Source organism: Zosterops lateralis (genome assembly GCF_965231275.1).
Source record: "Zosterops lateralis genome assembly, chromosome: 11".
Lineage (NCBI taxonomy): Eukaryota > Metazoa > Chordata > Aves > Passeriformes > Zosteropidae > Zosterops > Zosterops lateralis.
The window spans coordinates 19,155,612-19,174,805 of NC_139771.1; the positions used below are offsets into that span (position 1 = coordinate 19,155,612).

Here is a 19,194-nt window from a genome sequence, read left to right on the forward strand (position 1 = left end):
CATACACGTGGAATATTTAACACCTGCTGCCTGTCTCCACTTGAAAGTGGGTTAAATATAATCTATTTTCAAGTCTAAAGATCTTGGATTCAATTATACCAATTAAAAAAAACCCAAAACATTGTCTGGCTAATCTGTGTCAGGCAGTCTCCATAGGAGGGTTTCCCAAATTCCCACAGGATACAATAAAGCTGAAATGCACAGAACAGCTTCTCAAGGCACAGGGTGAGAAATTCCCAATGCTTGTCCATCCACAAGAGAATTCTGATGAAGACTCCAGTGATTTCCTGCAGGAAGGCTCCAGTTCTCTTCCAGTTACTGATGGAGCAGTTGAGCAGGAAGGAAAGACCCACTTGAAAGTGGAGAATTCTTTGAAAGAGAACAATTCAACCAACCAGCTCAGAATTGAAAAAGCAGCTCAACAGGGGCAATCCCAGCTGGGAATACTCTGACTCCTGGCCAGGATAAAGGTGCTTCATGTGCAGAAATGAATTCAGGTATCAGTAAATGAAGTCAGGTATCAGTAGCTCTGATACTTTGACATCCTCTCAAAACACGAGAAGGACTCACCAAGCCCAGACTCCCCTTTTTGTTTAGCTCTGCCTGAGGATACCTGAAAGACTCTGAATAAACAGCTTCATTCCTCTCCAGGTTTAGTCACTGCCAGGCAAATTTTATTGCCCAAAATATCTGATCCCACCACCACTGAAGGGGAGGCTTGGTAACAAAGCCTCATTTTCACCTGGAATTGCTGCAGAGTTATTTCAAAACCTGGATCTTCCTGAGGAGAGAGGAAGGAGCCACTTCTTCCTAAAGCAAGGAACAGGCAAGCAGGCAGCACATCCTCGCTGAGAATAATAATAAAAAAATAACATTGTCCTGTAAGCTGAGAAGTTGGAAGTTAATTTTAAAGGAGTTCACAGTGCAGGGCTTGAGACTGTGACAGGAATCCATATTTTGGGATAACATTAAGAATTTTTCAGAACTTGCTGTGCAATCTTCATGAAAGATTCATCTGGAGCTCCCCCAGGACGAGATGCTTGTAGGTAAGTGATTTTCTAAAGCAGGTTGGCCGTCAGCTCCATGGCCAGTCACTTGGAAAAAGCACCAGCCTGGATTTTTGCTTTCAGCTCTTTTAGCCTAAAATATTCCTCACAGTGCTCGTGGTCCCAGAGGCAAGGAGAGAACAAGTGTGTAACTTCATAAAAAATATCCCAGTGAGAGGCCTCTCTCATCTCTTTTATTTTATTTCTGGTGGTTATGATGACCCTTCTCTTCCAGGCAGTTGGGCCTGCAGGAAACAACTGTTGCTTCATTACACTCCAGGCCTTCCCTGTAGGCACAAAGGGAAGGAAGAAGCATTTTTTCCCCCCCAGATTTTACAAAAATTTTCCAGATTTTACAAAATCCTTTGGGGCATTCTGGAGGTTGATTTGAAGGAAGACCAACTGCAGTGAAGTAATGGCTGAAGAAGAGCTGAAGAAAAGGGATTTGTAGATTATTTGCAGGCTAACCTCACATGATGCATCAAAACACACATTTTTATGTATCATTTCCTTCAGAGTAAGAGAATCCAACCAAAAATCTGTTTTTAATTCTCTAGGCCAGGGGAATAGAGCGAAGGAAAGGCAGAACTTCAGGGCCATGACTCTTCCAGGGGGTTCTGTGCTCTCCTGGGAGCCAAAACCTCTGGGAAACTCCTCCAGAACAGGAATTCACACAAGATATTTCCTTCTAACACTCTGACATTTCCACCTGGGCTGGAAACCTCTCAAACACCTTTGGGGTGTGTTTGAAATCAGAGCAGAAAGAACTTCCCAGGGCACAAGAGGAAGCAGCTGTGGAGCAAAGAGGGAGGAAAAAACCCACCCCAAAAGTGCACCCTGCAGTTTTCCAGGCAGTCTGTTCCAAAGTCTGACACTCACACTGATGCCTGCAGCAGGGATGAACCCTCATTTCATCTCCAAACTCCAAGGGACTTCAAGCATGAATCACTTTTGTTCTGCTCAAACAGCTGATACATCCCTGAAAATGCCCATTTTTGGGCTTCCATTCGAAAATAACAACATCCTCAAGCAACAGGTAATTCCAAACCATTGGGAAAAGCTTTAGGATGTGAAAAAAACTCAAACTGTTTGTCTGGACAGCAAGAAAATCATATTTTTAGGCAGCATTAACAATTTAACTTTAGGTTGATCAAACTCAGCAACTCATTGATATTATTTAGGCATTTACAGCTTTGTTGTTGATGTTTTCAAGACGTTTCCATGCACAAGACAGAGTGAAGCTCTGAGATAAAACCTTAAACAGAGATGTTCTTCCACAGACGCAAATAACACAGTTTCAGTTTAGTTTTGCTGGTAGATTATTAAAAAAAAAATCTACCCAAAACCCCCCCCAAAAAAATCCCAAAAAACCCAAAACACAAACCCAAAAAAACAAACAAACAAAAAAAAAACCACCAAAAAAACCACCTCAAAACCCAACAAAATATACCAGCATTTTTTAATACATTTTTTAATACCAATATTTTTTAATACATCAAAAAAATAATGTAGATTCTATTAATTCCTGCGGGATTTTGCCTTTGTTATCACGGCCCAGAATTTTGCAGAGCAAAAAGAGAAAAGAATAATTTTTTTCTCCCTGTCAAACATTTTACCTTGGTACTGCCAAAGCAGGACTTCTGGTCTATCAGCATGGGCTAATTAAGAATATATTTTCTTCAATTATACTTTAAATTAATTGCTTTACGTATCTTTACCGCGCTTCATGTTTAATTGCGCCCTACAACACAAAAATGTAATTGTTTCATCTCCTCTCATTTTTTCTCTGCCATGAAACATCACCGTGGATTCTTTATTTTTTTTTTTTCCTCTTATCTCTTTATGGGGAAGCTAAAAGCGACGACAAATGAACATGCTAATAAAGGAAAAGCAAATTATTTATATATTCAGGTTCCACATTCAATCAAAGTTGGATAATCTTGTCCTATTTTTAGCACAATCTGTACTCCCCTGAGTAGAAAACTGGCATTTAACAAATGTTGGAACTGTAAAAAGGACAAAAAAACCCCCCTGAACATTTGATGTCAGGCTTTTCTTGATAAAATCCTTCAGGAGAAAAAAGGAAGATTAATAGTCTGTGAGTATTGTAATGAACCCAGACTATCTGGTTTGGAGTATCTATTTTAATTATCAACGCCAACTATGGCTTGAGAGCTATATTTAAAACACACCATAATGATAATACAAAACAAACTAATTTAATTTTTTTCAGGAGAAATTTTTCAGGAGAATTTTTCTGGAGATTTTTCAGGACAGTTACAGCTGTGACAGATTTACAGGAATTCTATGGACAGGAATAAAGTTGAGCCTCTGTTCAAGGGCTTTGTGGCTTTTCAAGGCTAAAATTCATTACTGGATGAAAAAGTAAAGCTTTGACCAAACTATTTATGCACTGGAAAACCTGATTTCCAGATTTTAAACTTTCTAGTTTCAGCTCATGAAACAAATCAGAATAGGAGGGTTTCTCCTCATGGCAGAGCTTTTGTTTAGGACCAGCTTTATGTTACACTTCCAAAGAATCCTTAAAGTTTGCAAAAGAAAGGAAAAGCTATTTTTTCTATTTTTCCGGAACATGAAAGATTTTTATCAATACTTTTTCATCCTAAAGATTTCTTTCTCACATTATTTCACTACGAGGACTTGCAAAATGTTAACCCCAATGCTTCTCACACTGGTATTTTTGGGTCAGGCAGGAACGTGCTTTGTTCTGCCAAGAGGAAAATCAATGTTGTCACCATTGAAATAAAAAAACATTTTTACTTTTGTAATGTTCATTTTTTTTTGTGTTTGATAAGCAGACATGCCCTAAACTTCTACCAGTGAAGTTGTTTTAAGAGCAGCCACCACTCCCTAAAAACACCAGATTTGTGGATTTTTGACAACGTTGCTACTTTCTGGCAGATGGGTAATTTTTTAATCCATGTCTTCTGTTCATGGCATTAATTTCTCCCAAATCCTCATCTCCTTTTAGAATAACTTCTTTAAATAATGATCTTTTATTGGAAGGCTGAGTGGGATGTGGTTAGATTTCCTCACCAGACAGATTTCTGGGCTTTGGCACCAGCTGAGGTGGCAATCCATCAGAAGATATTATCTTTAGCAACAAAACTTCCAATTATCAAAAATAGTTAAATGCTCTTATCTTGAACCCAGCCTTGTTGGAATTCTAACTGCAACAACAAAGCAAGTACCAAAATAAGAAAGATTACTTAAATCTATTTAATTCTGCAGAATGGGTTCCATGAAGCAGAACAAATGAAATGAAACAGTTGGAGTGCCATTACTGCCATTACAGCTCTCATTATTCTTTTTAAGATAAACATCCACATCAAGGATGAGTCTTACCATGGGCAGCCATTCCTACTGGAATATGAACTCCATCTGAGGGTTCAAATCCCTGTCTAGATCTGCAATGAAAACGTTCACTCTGATTCAATTGTTACAGGACTGCAGCTGGGCTGCTTTTGTTCATTAGCAACATCCTTTATTTCAGCTCTGTGGCCTTTTAATGAGCAAAGAAGAATTTGGGAAGCAGAGATGATACCTTGAGTTTTATCTTTCCTGTATTTCAGGTTCTGTGGTGCCCAGGGCTGCAGCTCTGAGCTCACAGTCAGTGTCACTCAGCTCTGCACACAGCAGGGACACAAAACAAATCCTTTTCCTGCTGCACACCAAGGACAACTCTCAGCCCCAAAAGCACAAACAAGGCTGGGCTGGAGGGAGGAACAAGAAGGATGGGACCTCCCAGCCTGGAGCTGGGATTGGACAATTCAACCCCAAGGTGCAAATGGACCAAAACTTATCAAAGTGTGAGACCTGGTGACTGTTTGTCCATTTTGTGCCCATTTTGGGTCCACCTTGGGTGTAGCCCTGGCCAGGCTCTTGTCCTGCCCAAGATGTGTCCTTAAAAGCCTTTCAATAAATCTCTACTTTGTTCTCCAGTCTCTGTTCCAGCTCAGCCTTCCCAAGGCACCAGGGCAGGTTCCCCAGGAATGGCCACTGCTGGGATTACCAGGACTGATGAACAAATCTACTCTATTTTATATTTAATTTACACTGATATATCTCACAACTGTCCTGATTTAACACTGCCACAGGAATGCTGAGCCAAAACAATGTATGAACCATAACTGTGGAACTTTCAAACAGCAAATAAGGTCATTTAATAAAACCAAATACACAGTGCCATGTTTGGAATGGCAGAGGACACTGGCAGGTGAAGCAGGTTGGATTTATTGCCCTCTGTTAATCACAGAATTTCTCAAAAAGTCATAATTACAATCAGTGCATGGAAAATCTGTGTTGCCTCAATTCCCCTGTCCAACCTGACCTTGAACATTCCCAACAACTCATTCCATGCAAAGATTAATTTGGAAGCTGGAAAGGAGAGAAATCTCTTTTCCTTCCTCCTTATAAAATCTATCGTGCCTTAAACTAAAATCTTCATGGACCAAAATCTGTGTGCTCTACCATCCAGCAGCTCCCCATGAAGAGGCAGTAAAGAATTTGCTCCCAGTGGCAGAGGAGCTGTGCTCTGAGCCTTTATCCCACTAAAAACCCATCTCTTTGCTCAAATATTCCTCCATGAGGGAAACATTCCAAGGCAGAGTCAGAAGCACTGTTTAAATTGCCATTGAAGTAAAGAAAATTATATTTGCTGAGATCTGGCTTTAACAAAAATTGTCAATTACCACTTTGTTGCAAATCACTCTTGCTTTACACCACCACCAGTGTGCTTTGCTGATACTCATTTCACTCTATAGCCCTAAAAGCACAAGAGACTGCCTTTTTTCCAGCTATAAAATTTCATATTATTTCATTTCCTATACTGGATTATATCCTCCCATTTATTTACTCATTTTAAAATAAAAATTGGCTGTTTTGAAAGCACAGGATTGAGAATATCCGCCAGTAATCTTTTCACAAAGCGAGACAAAATTTGTACTTCACATAAACGGGAGGCCTAAATGATCCCCCAAATAAATCCAATTGACTGAAAATTGAAGGTTTCACCAATGGACCAAGAAGAAATGGGTTTTTTAAAAAAAGTCTTTCCATCATAGAAAAAAATCAAAAAAACCCAAGCACAAGCACACTCTGCTTCACTCTCAGCAATCCTTGTGAGCTTTTAAGCCATTTCTTGGAGATCTTTGCAAGAAACTGCTGCAGAAGTTCTCATTTTGTGGGAGCACTTAAAATACCTCGGGTTTTTAAGCCCAAATGCCTGATGGAACTGCAGAAAGTGGAAATTCCAGGGCACCCCAGAGCAGCCTGTGTTTCGTGAGTAAAAAAAAGTGGAAGGGAGGCAGAACTGAGGTTTCCTACCATAGTAAGTGAGACGTCCTCTTGCAATGTTTTTGCCTCTGGAGTTTTCAGTAATGCATTCGTAGAGCCCTGCATCCTCCTGCTGGAAATTAGGGATTTCAATCATGCCATTGGATTTCCTCAGCTTTATTTTACTTGGAAACGGCAGCCCGTCAGTTCTTCTCCAGTTAATCTGAGGCACAGGGCTAAAGAGAGAGTAATGAGATTTTAAACAGTTTTGCTTGAAGTCCTTGATTGTCATAATGAGATACTTAAAGCAAACTAAATTCAGCAGTGACTTACAGGCTGCGTTAAAAGCTGCAAGCACACTGTACATGACAGATGGTCAGACACTCTGGCACCTGATTTGCATTCACTGCTGATTCCTACGCTGCATTCCTGGTACCAAATTTGTCAGGAATGCCCAATAATTGCAACATTTATTGTAAATCAGCACTGGCCTCCCCTGAGGACGGGTGAGATTTACCAGTGGAGGAAGAATTCAGACAAGTCTTTTGGAATTTCCATCCTCTAAGAGCCTTTTTTTTATTCTCTGATTTGCAAACTTTCCCTCCCCTCTCTGGGGAGGCAAAGCAATAGTGTGTGATCAAGTTATCAATTTGATAAGGGCACACCTGACAAAGCTGCCTGCAAACAAACCCCACACTGGTGAGTAAATACATCCCCAGAAACATAAATGCATTCTCAGATCATCTGTGAAAGAGGAGAGGGATCAGCTGTGAGTGAAGTATCATTCAGAGGAGAAATGCATTTCAATCTTTATTTTGGCTGTAAAGAAAGAACAATATTATGAAAGCATCAAGTACATTTAAGGGGAAAATTCAGACAACATTCTCACAGACTTCAGCACCATTTCCTTGCACGGGGAAGAGAGACTCAGTTCAAAGGCCATATGCAAAGCCACACTAAGTCTACTTAAGTTAATTTGAAATGAAATCTAAATTCCTGTGCTGCCAACAAACACATCTTAATTCTAAACAAAATCCAAATACACTCCAGGAGTCTTTGCCCTCTGATTTCAAGGCAGGAGAAGAACAAGAACAACAAGAACATAAGAGCAAGTGCCAGAACCCCTCACCCCTTGTGCAGGTGAACCCCAAGATTCTTCAATTCTCAGTGAGGATGAAAACTTACTTTCCTAGTGCAAAGCACTCCAGCTTCACAGTGGAGCCTTTGGCTGCAGCCAGAGTCTCAGGGAACTGAACTTCTATTTTGGGCTCGTATTCTCCCATCACACCTGGGGGAGACAATGGAGAAAGTCAATTTTCTAAGGTGATTTTTGAAGGACTTTCTTTCTCTGTCTTGCAATTCAAAATCAAGTTTATTTCTATGACAATCTTCTTAGAAAGGGAAGAACAGTGAGATCAGGGACAGAGTTAGGGTGTAACATGAGATCAGGGACACAGTTAGGGTGTAACAGAGTTTATCACTGCAGAAAGCAACCAATGTTGGGACAGCACATGAGAATTTGTGACAGCATCATTTAGGTTGGGAAAGACCTGCAAGATCCTCAAGATCCTGGGATCAAACCATTCCCCAGCACTGCCAAGTCCCACTAAACCACATTCCTAAATCCCCCTCTACACATCTTCCAGGTGACCTCAAAAGAAAAGGACATCTGCTCTACGTTATTGAACATCTTCAATAACATAATATTGTCTAAAACCATGTCAGGGTACTCTACATATCAAAAAAACCCCCCAAACAACGACACCACTCAAACAACACCCCCACCCCCCCAAAAAAACCCCCAACAAAACCCAAAAAACCCCAAACCAAACTCTACATCTACTAAATAATGAAGCCAAATTCTCTCAGCCACCCAGCCAAGCTTCCCCTTATTTCAAGTCCTCATCAAAAGCCTTTTAGCCTGGAGCAATAGCCAAAAGCTCTGAGAGGTGCTGGGAATTTTCCTGGATTTCTGGTGATTCCCTGATTGTGGCGATGGCCAGGGGAGGCTGAGCTGGAACAGAGACTGGACAGAGCTGGAGAATAAAGTAGAGATTTATTAAAGGGCCTTTAAGGATGTACCTTGGGTGGGACAAGAGCCTGGCCAGGGCTACACCCAAGGTGGACCCAAAATGGTCACAAAATGGACAAACAGTCACCAGGTCTCACACTTTGATAAGTTTTGGTCCATTTGCACCTTGGGGTTGAATTGTCCAATCCCAGCTCCAGGCTGGGAGGTCCCATCCTTCTTGTTCCTCCCTCCAGCCCAGCCTTGTTTGTGCTTTTGGGGCTGAGAGTTGTCCTTGGTGTGCAGCAGGAAAAGGGTTTGTTTTGTGTCCCTGCTGTGTGCAGAGCTGAGTGACACTGACTGTGAGCTCAGAGCTGCAGCCCTGGGCACCACAGAACATGAAATACATGAGAGATAAACCTGCAGGCAGCAGGGGTGTGGCCGTACCGTCCGTGCGCAGCACCAGGGGCGTGGGGGAGCCCAGCACGGGGCTCTTGGTGGCCTTGGTGGTCACCACACAGCTGTAGTTGCCCACGTCTGAGGGCTCCACCTTGGCGATGTACAGGTGTCCCGTCTCCTGGGACACGAAGCGCCGACTGTCCTCCTGCACAAAGGACGGGTACTCGTTGAAGATCCAGGCAAAGGATAAGTCTGGGTGGGGATAAAAAAAACACAAGTCAAGATGTTTGATTGGATTTTTTCCACTTTTTCCTTTTTTTCCTACTTTATTACTGTATTTGACAGTCTTATTGTAGCCCTGGTTTGTGCCTGAGAGTTTTGGTTTTCTGGAATTCCTTTCTCAAAGAATTTTCTGTAAACAAGAGAAATGCTTTTGTAACTGCAAATTGTTATTAATTCTTTTCCTAGGAGGGATTTCTTGATGTCCCTCTGCTCTGACCAATGGGAGTGAAGAGGTTTGTCTTTGTGTCACCAAACAAATTGGTCTGTATAAAATGGTATAAAAGGGAGACACATCCCAAAAATAAAGGAGTCATTTTCAGCCTTCTGAAGTCAGAGTCTGTGTCATTGTGGAGTAAAACAGCATCACCGTATTTACAGTAAATTATTTACTGTAAATAATTTTCATTATTTACAGCACTTTACTGTGTAACAAACACAGCCAATGACAGAGAAAAATTTTAAATTTTTAAAAAGCACAAGTACACATTTAAAAATGTACTAGTACTAGTACACACTTTAAAAAGGACTAGCAACTAGTACCTAGAAACTAGCAAGCCCCTACTTCTTTTTTCTCCTCATCTCCTCCAGTAGAAGGAAAAAAAAAAAAAGGCAGAAGTAATCCAGGATGTCAGGGGGTTTGTTTAAATCTTTTTTTTTTTTTTTTTTTTTTTAATTTAATATTCAAGGAAATAGGAGCAGACAGCAAAAACGAGAGCAAACTTTGCTAAAACGGGAAGATTATTCATTCAGTAGCTACTTAACTCCTCAGGCAGATATTTGGCAGGTAGAGACAGGACAGGAGTATCCACGTGAGAAGAATGTCAGAAGAATCCTCAATTCCCAGTGGGGCTCATCACACAGCAGAACTATCTTTTTTTCATATAAAAATCCATAAAAACTCCATTAAAACCATTCCTGTATGACGTGGCAAAGTAGCCTTCTCTACCATTCATTATGATTATTTGAAAGGAAAAAAAATAAACCTCACATGCCAAAAGATAAACTAAGAGATTTGGCAAAAAAATCCACTGAATCTGTTCACTTTTCTGAGCATCATTTCTGAGCTTTGTGTGCCCAATTTTAATTGGCAAAATCCCCTTCTTGTGCAAGGCCACGTGTTTGTCTCGTTCATTTCCTACAGGATTAAAAGGAAAATAAATTTTTAATGGCGTTCCAGGCAAGGAATATATATTTTTTTTTTCACCCATGTGCCACTTACACAAAGATTACAGCTTCTGGAAGGGCTAATTAGCAATGATTACAGCTTGATTGACCTCTCCTGGTGCTGCTGTGTCTGCAGCGTTGGCACTGCCCCCAAGAAATGGAGATCAGCCCTTTCCTGCACAGGTTTAATTTCAAGGTGCACAAATTTGGGTGCACTATGGAATGAGAATTTGGCACATCCTGAACCCTCAATGCCTCCCCCAGGCTGCCAAAGCCAAAAGGACAATTCAACACAAGGTAAAACTCTGCAGGTGAAAAACCCCACTCAATAAATGAAATTATTAAGATATTTATGGGCTGCTTAATGCTAAAAAAAAAAGGCATCAAATGGAAGGGTTGATCATTAAACTGCATTTCATTTTCTTCCATCAATATTTAAACCTCTCCCATTTATGATAATTTTGCAGCAGCAGCGTGTGCCAACCTTTAACAGGCTCGGGAGTTAAACTTTTGTCATATTTAGAAATATCCATGGTCAAAACCAGCACCATAAGGAGGAAAAAGACCTGTGAGACCATCACCCCTGTGGACCTGCAGCATCTACTCAGGAGCAACAGTGGATCTCAGCACAATTCCCTCCTCCAGAACTCCAGAGGTGAAATTCATTCATGGAAAGGAAGGCAGCAAGGATTTGTCAGGAAAAAAGCAGGGAGAATGAGCGAAGTGGGAAGTATTAAATTATTTAAAAAAAAAAAAAAAAAAAAAAAAAAAAAAGAGAGAGAGAATATAACTGAGGAGTTTGGAGGGGACTACGTGGTCTTAGGTAGCAAGGATGAGTGGTCTTTCTAAATGGGAAAGGCAGAAAATAGAGGAAAACTCTTTCTACTGAAGAGTTGGGCCTCACAAGGCTGAGGGACACCAAGTCAGGGACCAAAAAATCCCATTTTCAGCCCCACACCAAGCTCAGACACCAACAAGGCAGCAGTGGGTGACACCAGGCTCGACTGGTTCTGGTATTTGGTGAACCACTTGTGTCTCTTTGCTCAAAATATTATTTCATGCTTTAAAAACAGGAGAAAATAAAAATAATAATAAAAAAAAAGATGTCCAGAGCAGTGTGAGAGATCTGGAGATGCAGCAGGAAAAGCAGAATTTTCATTTCATTCCTATGATATTGGGTTAAGCCAAGAGTAAACCCAGTGAAATCAGTCACTGAGATTATGGCAGCCATGCAAAGTGGATCCCAGTTTAATTGGAATTATGAAAAAACACCCAGGAAAACTAATTCCCCATTCAACACATATTTTCACTGACTCTGTTAAAAAAGGCTGGGGCATTTCTATCCTCATGCCCCGCCCCCACCACCACCTCATTTTATATTTATTGTCCTTGAAAAAATTGCATTCTTATTTTACAACATAAATAAATAAATAAATGAAAACCCCAGGAAAAAAAAAAATCATATTAAACAACTTGTGTGTGATTTATTATGTTTACACCATTTGTCTGTTGCTGATCTTGGGGCACCTCCAGGGACACAAACTCACTCCCGTTCTGTCAATTACAAGTTTTCAGTTGATTTTCTGTTATAAATGGGAGTAATATGTCTCTCCTGGGCTTCCCCTGAGTTTGGAGCCTTTGCTTTCCAATGCATTTTTTCCCTTATTTGGTGACCATACATGGATGAGGTATTGGAAATTACAGTTATTACTCAATTTTTATTTGTTTACTACATCTTGCTTGGCGGCTTCTCTTTATTTTGCATTATTTGATTATTATTTACTCTGCAGTCTCCAACACACTCAGCATGTTCACGCTGTTCCTTTTTGTGCACCTAAGTGCTCAATTAAAAAAATACTTATAAATTTACCTGTCATTTTTAAACCCGAATTCTTTATGAAATTCAACAATTAAATCACCAAGGCCTTTGAGGTTTGCCAGGGTCATTTCCTGCTATTTATGAACCTTAAAAAACCCCAAATTATTGTTACTAAAGGAACATAATGGGGTAAACCCCATATATTTATTGGTTTTTAACTATGTTCAAAGTCAAGCCTTAAGTTTATGAACATCCTTGTAAAAATATGGCTTTAAATTATATTTATAGAATTCTAGAAATACAGAATTTAAAGAAATGACACATTTAAGTGAGACTGGAAGACTTCACTGGGAAGTAATTTACAGAACCAGAGTGATTTTACTTCTTGTAAACAGAATTTAAGTGACAACAGCAGTGGTGGAAATCCCAAACTGTAATTAATTAAATTCAGGAAGTTGGAAAAGTAGAAGTTTAGGGGGGACAGAAAAAAAAAAAAAAAAAAAAAAAAGGCACACAGAGCTATGATCAAAAGGAGAAGGATAATTCATAAAGTTCATTTATCCACTATTTGCATAGATAATGTCAGCTCTTACTCCTTCTCTTCTGGGACATCACTGCTTTGCACCTGCTCAATATTTACCTGCCAGCCCCATAATTCACACCTAATTGAGACTTCTAAAATAGCCAGGAGTGAGTGATGTGAACAATCTTCTGAAACAGATTTTAAAAATTTCAAACTGACTGGATATGAATTAGCCAAGTGGGTGTTTCCAGAAATAAAGGTGGTAAGAAATTAAAATTCTTGATTTTTGGGGAGAATGGAGATGACTGAACAATACTTCAAGAATTTAGCACTGGCAGAAACTGCAATTAAACTGATGGGAATCTGCAGCAAACAGCGATTTTTGAATGATCTACCTCAGGTTAAAAAAAAAAAAAAATGCAAAAGTAACACTGATTTTGAGAGGATAATAACAGACTCTCTAATTAAAGCAGAAAGCAATTAGTTCATCATTTGGCCCCATTTCAGCTCAAAGTGTGATGAAATGGCAGAAAAGGGAGCAAAATCTATTGTTTGTGGGTGAGCATCACCTACTGAGGAGGGAGGAGCTCCCAGAACTCACATTGAGCACTCAGGTTGGGTTTCGTGGGACAACCACTCACAAAAAAGTCCATTTATCAGCACTGCTGCACTCTGGCTTGGACAGTGCAAACAAATTATTAAAAACAAGAAATCAATTAATGAGGTAAAAGTGCATTAAGGTCCCAGAGGACGCTCTTGGGTGCAAACTGTTCTCACCTCTCTGCAAGAAAATCCTTGCTGTGGGATTGGGATTCTGGAATGTGAGTGCTCCCAGGGCTATCATTAGTTTGATTTTACATCAATTACTTCAAACTTCTCCTTAGTACTTTTCCTTTGTCACTTGGGTCAATTTTCCTGCCCTTAGTTCACCACCTTGAGCACCCCACGCTCCCCACTATCACCCACATTGAGCACTCAGGTTGGGTTTTGTGGACAACCACCCACAAAAATCACATTTATCAGCACTGCTGAACCCTGGTTGCCTGCACAGGAACCCCTGGGACAGTGGAAACAGATTATTTAAAACCAGGAAATTAATTAATGAGGTAAAAGTGCATGAAGGTTCCAGAGGACGCTCTTGGGTGCAAACTGTTCTCACCTCCCTGCAGGCAAATCCTTGCTGTGGGATTGGGATTCTGGAATATGAATGCTCCCAGGGCTATCATTTGTTTGTTTTTACATCAATTACTTCCAACTTCTCAATACTTTTCCCTTTTCTCACTTGGGTCAATTTTCCTGCTCTTATTTCATCACCTTGAGCACCCCATGCCCTCCACCACCACCCACATTGAGCACTCAGGTTGGGTTTTGTGGGACAACCACCCACAAAAAGTCCATTTATCAGTACTGCTGAACCCTGGTTGCCTGCACAGGAACCCCTGGGACAGTGCAAACAGATTATTTAATAACAGGAAATGAATTAATGAGGTAAAAGTGCATTAAGGTCCCAGAGGACGCTCTTGGGTGCAAATTGTCCTCACCTCCCTGCAGGCAAATCCTTGGATTGCACTGCTGAGGGATTGGGATTCTGGAATGTGATGCTCCCAATTTGTTTTATTTTACATCAATTACTCCAAACTTCTCCTTAACACTTTTCTTCTCACTTGGGCCAATTTTCCTGCATTTAGTTCATCACCTTGAGCACCCCATGCCCTCCACCACCACCCACATTGAGCACTCAGGTTGGGTTTTGTGGACAACCACCCACAAAAAAGTCCATTTATCAGCACTGCTGTACCCTGGTTGCCTGCACAGGAACTCCTGGGACAGTGCAAACAAATTATTTAAAAATGGGAAATAAATTAATAAGGTAAAAGTGCATTAAGGTCCCAGAGGATGCTCTTGGGTGCAAACTGTCCTCAGCTCCCTGCAGGCAAGTCCTTGCTGTGGGATTGGGATTCTGGAATGTGAGTGCTCCCAGGGCTATCATTTGTTTGATTTTACATCAATTACTAAAACTTCTTAATACTTTTCCTTTTCTCACTGGGGCCAATTTTCCTGTTCTTAGTTCACCACCTTGAGCTCCCCACCAGCAGCTGCTCTTGGTGATTCTCTCTCTGTGCCATAAAACAAGTGACATCTCCCTCGTTTCTCCTGGCAAACGTTAAAGGTTGCTCTCCAAATAAAAAACCTCCTGCACTGGAGGCGTGGGACAAGGTGTTTATGTGCTCCCGTCACATATGTGTAAACTGGAGCTTAAAATGCCACGAGGTGCCACCGTCAGAAACGGCAGCATTTTGGCAATGATAAAACAGTTTGGAATATTGTTGGAGATCAATTGTGCACAATTTCAAAGGTTTAGGGGATATTCTTGAACAAATGCAATGTCCAGTAATTAAAAACGAGCCCAAAATTAAAAATTGTGCACAATTTCAAAGGTTTAGGGGATATTCTTGAACAAATGCAATGCCCAGTAATTAAAAATGAGCCTAAAAACTAATTAAAAATTAAAAATCGTGCACAATTTCAAGGGTTTAGGGGCTATTCTTGCACACGTTCAATGCCCAGTAATTAAAAACTAGCCTAAAAACGAATTAAAAATTGTGCACAATTTCAAGGGTTTAGGGGCAATTCTTGCACAAATTCAATGCCTAGTAATTAAAAATGAGCCTAAAAACTAATTAAAAATTAAAAATTGTGCACAATTTCAAAGGTTTAGGGGATATTCTTGAACAAATGCAATGCCCAGTAATTAAAAACTAGCCTAAAAACTAATTAAAAATTAAAAATTGTGCACAATTTCAAAGGTTTAGGGGCTATTCTTGCACACATTCAATGCCCAGTAATTAAAAACTAGCCTAGGTGTGTCCAGCTGGGAAAAACAAACCAAACCAACGCTCAGAGTTCAATTCCAAGGGGGATCTTGGGCTGATGGCATTCAAGTAGCTCTGTCACTGATAATGAAAAAGTCTTTAGCTGCAGTCACACTTCAGAGAACAACCTGGGTTGGTGATTTACTTTTTGTTCATGTTCTCTGTACAAAAATAATGACAATTACAAAACCTCTAGAGCAGGGCTTGAATTGTGGCCTCCAGGAGTGACACGAGACAGTGAGATCTGCCTCAAACAGCTGCAGAGTTTTCCCAAACACTGAAATTTCACCTGAACTCTGCACAGGAACTCTTTTGGCTTAATTTTTTTTTTAATGCAAAATATAAACTGCGTGATGGGAATGCAAGTCCAGCTACAAAAAGTGAAGAACGTATCTCCAGAAATTAGTTTTATTCCAGAGTATAATGGCAGCACTCTGGTTTGAGACTAATGTATAACATTAATTGTTTTGGCATAGAAGGTGAATTATTTTATAGCTAAAATATACCAGATCAATTTTCAGCCTGCTGTGCAGGTAATCAGGCATGCAACTTGTGTGTATGGAACAGCCCAGAACAATGGGAGCACTGAGACACCACACACACAAAATATCCTGCAATTCCAATCTCCTCCTTTAATGAGAACATTGAAATGTTTCAGCTGGAGTTGCAAGGTTCCTACTTGGGGCTAAAAGCTGATTTTCATTTCTAAATGAAACAAGGTAAGAGTCCACTTGTTTTTTCGATTCTGGAATGAGCTTTAGTTTGATGTAAAAACAGATGCAATTCTTCAAAAATAGTAAAATGTACTTTTTTTTCCTGCTGTCCCCCAGCCTAGAGCACAGCCACAGAAGTGCCCAAGAGGTCCCCTGTGCTCAGGGACATCAAACAGTCACTAAAGGTCCTTTGTTCCCTACACTTTAATAATTCCTGGAGCTTTTCTGCCTCAGTCAAAGCAGCGTCACAAGCAACGCTCACCACCGTAATTAAAGCACCAACATTTCCCAGCTCCTCCTTGGGAAACAGATGTTCCAGACTGGCAGCTGATTTCTTTATTAACACCAGCTCCTGGTGAGCCCAAGTGCAGAGAGCACATTCCCTGGAGAAGGGCTCAGCACGCGGCCCTTTCTGCTGGACAGGCACCATTAGCCAGGAGCCTGAACACGCCTTTTCCTTTTCCATCCCCAAGTGCTCCTCACAGCCAGGTTCAAACATCCCTGCCAGCTCCCAGGGAAGCCCAGATGTTAATGAGAGCCTGACAGAACAGCTCTGCTGCACTTGGGTTCCAGTGCTGAATAAAATAATAATAATAAAAAAACCCCAACCCATTTCCCTTCCCCTGGAGCGGTGCAGGAGACGGATTGGTCTCTCTTCATCACTTTTCTGCACTAATTGTTCCAGACTGGCTGTGCCATTCCCAGAGCCCTGGCTCTCAGCACACACTGCTCCCACTCTGGAAACAGGCAGAAAAGTCAGAAAGTGCTTGAGGAAGCAATATGTAAATACATCCCCATTAGCCATATCCATTTCAAGTGACAAATTGTTCTCTTAATCACCTCCCCAGAACTTTACATTTAATTGCTGAGAGCATTTCCAGAACTCTGTTGTGCTTTTTTTTTTCAATAGCTGGAAGTATTTTAAATTGCTTCCTGCCTATAATAATTTTGTGGATAAAAAAGGCGATAGTTTAGTTTATTGCTGAACTAAAATAAATCTGATTTCTTGTGAATGTTAAATATTAGGGGCATAAACCAAGGGAAGCTAATGGAAATACCCAGGAGTCAACTTTCAAAGCAAAGCACCAATATTTATATGTGGAAGCAGTAATTAGTGACACTTTCATTTGGTACTCGTGCAGTCTTTTAGGAGAAGGTACTTGATAAAACCCTTGTGAAAAGCAAAAAATTCCTTTCAGCATTCTTGTTCTGAGTGCTGGAGCAGCTGGGACTGTGTGCTGGGACTGCAGCCACCTCCCTCCTGCCTCTTCCTAATCAATTACCCTGTTTCCAAAGAAAAACCCAAATATTTGAGTTGAGAAGATAATGAAGAGCCGGAGGACAAACCCCCCACAGTCACAATTTAGGGATAAAAATAAACTTGCTGGAGAGCCAAATGCAGTTATTGTCTCCACTTTTCTCCTCTTTTCCCCAAGGCACAACTGAGATATTTGGGACTGGGTAACTGAAAAGGTTCAAACCTGAATTTTTTTCTTGAAATTTGGTTCTTCCTAATCTACTTCTTCCTTTTTCTTTCCACCTCCCCATTCTTCCCACAATGGAACGTGGAGTTAAAGAGTTCTGTAAGATTTTGGGGTAAGAAACTGCTAAAAAACTCCTTAAAAAACACCTCTGTGTCAGCTGAAAAGCAACTGGTGAGAATGGTGCACAAATACATAAATAAGAGATATTAATTTCAGCCTGGAGCACAGGTTTATCAAAAGAAAAAAAAAAAGTGCCTCAGGAAGACTGAATTTGACAAAGTGCAGAGCAGAGTGTTGGTTTGGTGCTGGTGATGAAAATAATGCTCTGGCAGACAGAAATCATTGGAAGATCCAGCTGTGAACATGCATTATTCCCCCTCACATGGACAAACACAAGTGTCTCTCAGGTACCATTTGATTTCAAACTGTCAGCTGAAATTTGTGCAGATGATGATGATGATGACACCAGCAGGACTATTGGAAAAATATGTTTTTAAATAAAAATGCCATTCTTCCTTGGCAGATTGAAAGAGCGCAGGAACACTGTGGAGCCGTTTGTAAGGCCAATGCTCTTACAATATTCAAGGCACCGCTCTCCCTAAAATATATTTTTTGTGCAAGAAGCTCTGCAAGTGTGATTTATGGCTGATGCCCAGACGTGAGTCATCCACAACCTGCAAGGGAAGCAAAGGTGCAAAACCAGGATGGTGAAAGGGGAGTTTAGGTGGGATATTGGGCAGGAATTGTTCCCCATGAGGGTGGGAGACCCTGAGATGGAATTCCCAGAGCAGCTGTGGCTGCCCCTGGATCCCTGGAAGTGTCCAAGGTTGGACATTGGGATTTTGGAAGGTGGAATCAGATCTTTTCAGGTCTCTTCCAACCCAAACCTTCCCACAAAACACTGATGTGCACCAGGGAAGAAATCATATTCTGGACTTCCACCTGTCTGACTTTGCTTTGAAGGTATAAAACATTTCCAAAGCCAAATATGTAAAATTAATTCAACTTATAGTTCCCCGAAAAACAGCACATTGCTATTCAGGAGTTGCAGGAGAGAAACCATCAGAGCATCCAAATATTTCTGGCATCTGAGACTCCTTCCATGCCATGTTATTCATGAAGCAGAGCCCTGCTGGAACTTGCAGGTCTCCAAATGGCAACACAAGAGACACGAACAAAAAAATTTGCAAGTCTAAACACTCATTTGGAACAGACATGACATTATTCAGTGAAGGATTTGTCACAGCAAACACTGAGCAATAAATTGGGATCTATTTTTCCATGATCTAATATTATTTCCTACCAACATGTCACAGCTCTGCCACAATATGCCGTGAGCTGAATTGATCCCTGTCCTTCACATCCAGCCTCATTTATGGATTAAATCTACATTTATCAGGGAGTTATATGAAGAGGGAGGACAAACCCTTTCCTTTCCAAATCCTTTCCTTCCAAGCAATAGCTTGGAAAAAAAAATTCTCCACAAAATTCTTATTTATTTATGGAATAAATAAATGGAATATGGTCACATTCCCCATGGGAATAATGCAGCACACCAATATAAAACTAATTTTAGTTTTTCCAGACA

At 40.6% G+C, this 19,194-nt stretch overlaps 1 protein-coding gene across 1 annotated transcript in view; it reads right to left on the reverse strand.

Moving 5' to 3' along the window:
* The window catches only part of LOC310913676 (contactin-3-like), a gene marked incomplete at its 5' end in the record, with an annotated part of 76,117 nt that overhangs the window by 29,918 nt on the left and 27,005 nt on the right, over nt 1–19,194 (reverse strand). The window contains 3 exons of the mRNA XM_083869291.1: nt 6,393–6,577; nt 7,527–7,629; nt 8,797–9,000. Coding sequence (XP_083725417.1) covers nt 6,393–6,577; nt 7,527–7,629; nt 8,797–9,000 — 492 coding nt within the window. The remainder of the gene's footprint in view (nt 1–6,392; nt 6,578–7,526; nt 7,630–8,796; nt 9,001–19,194) is intronic.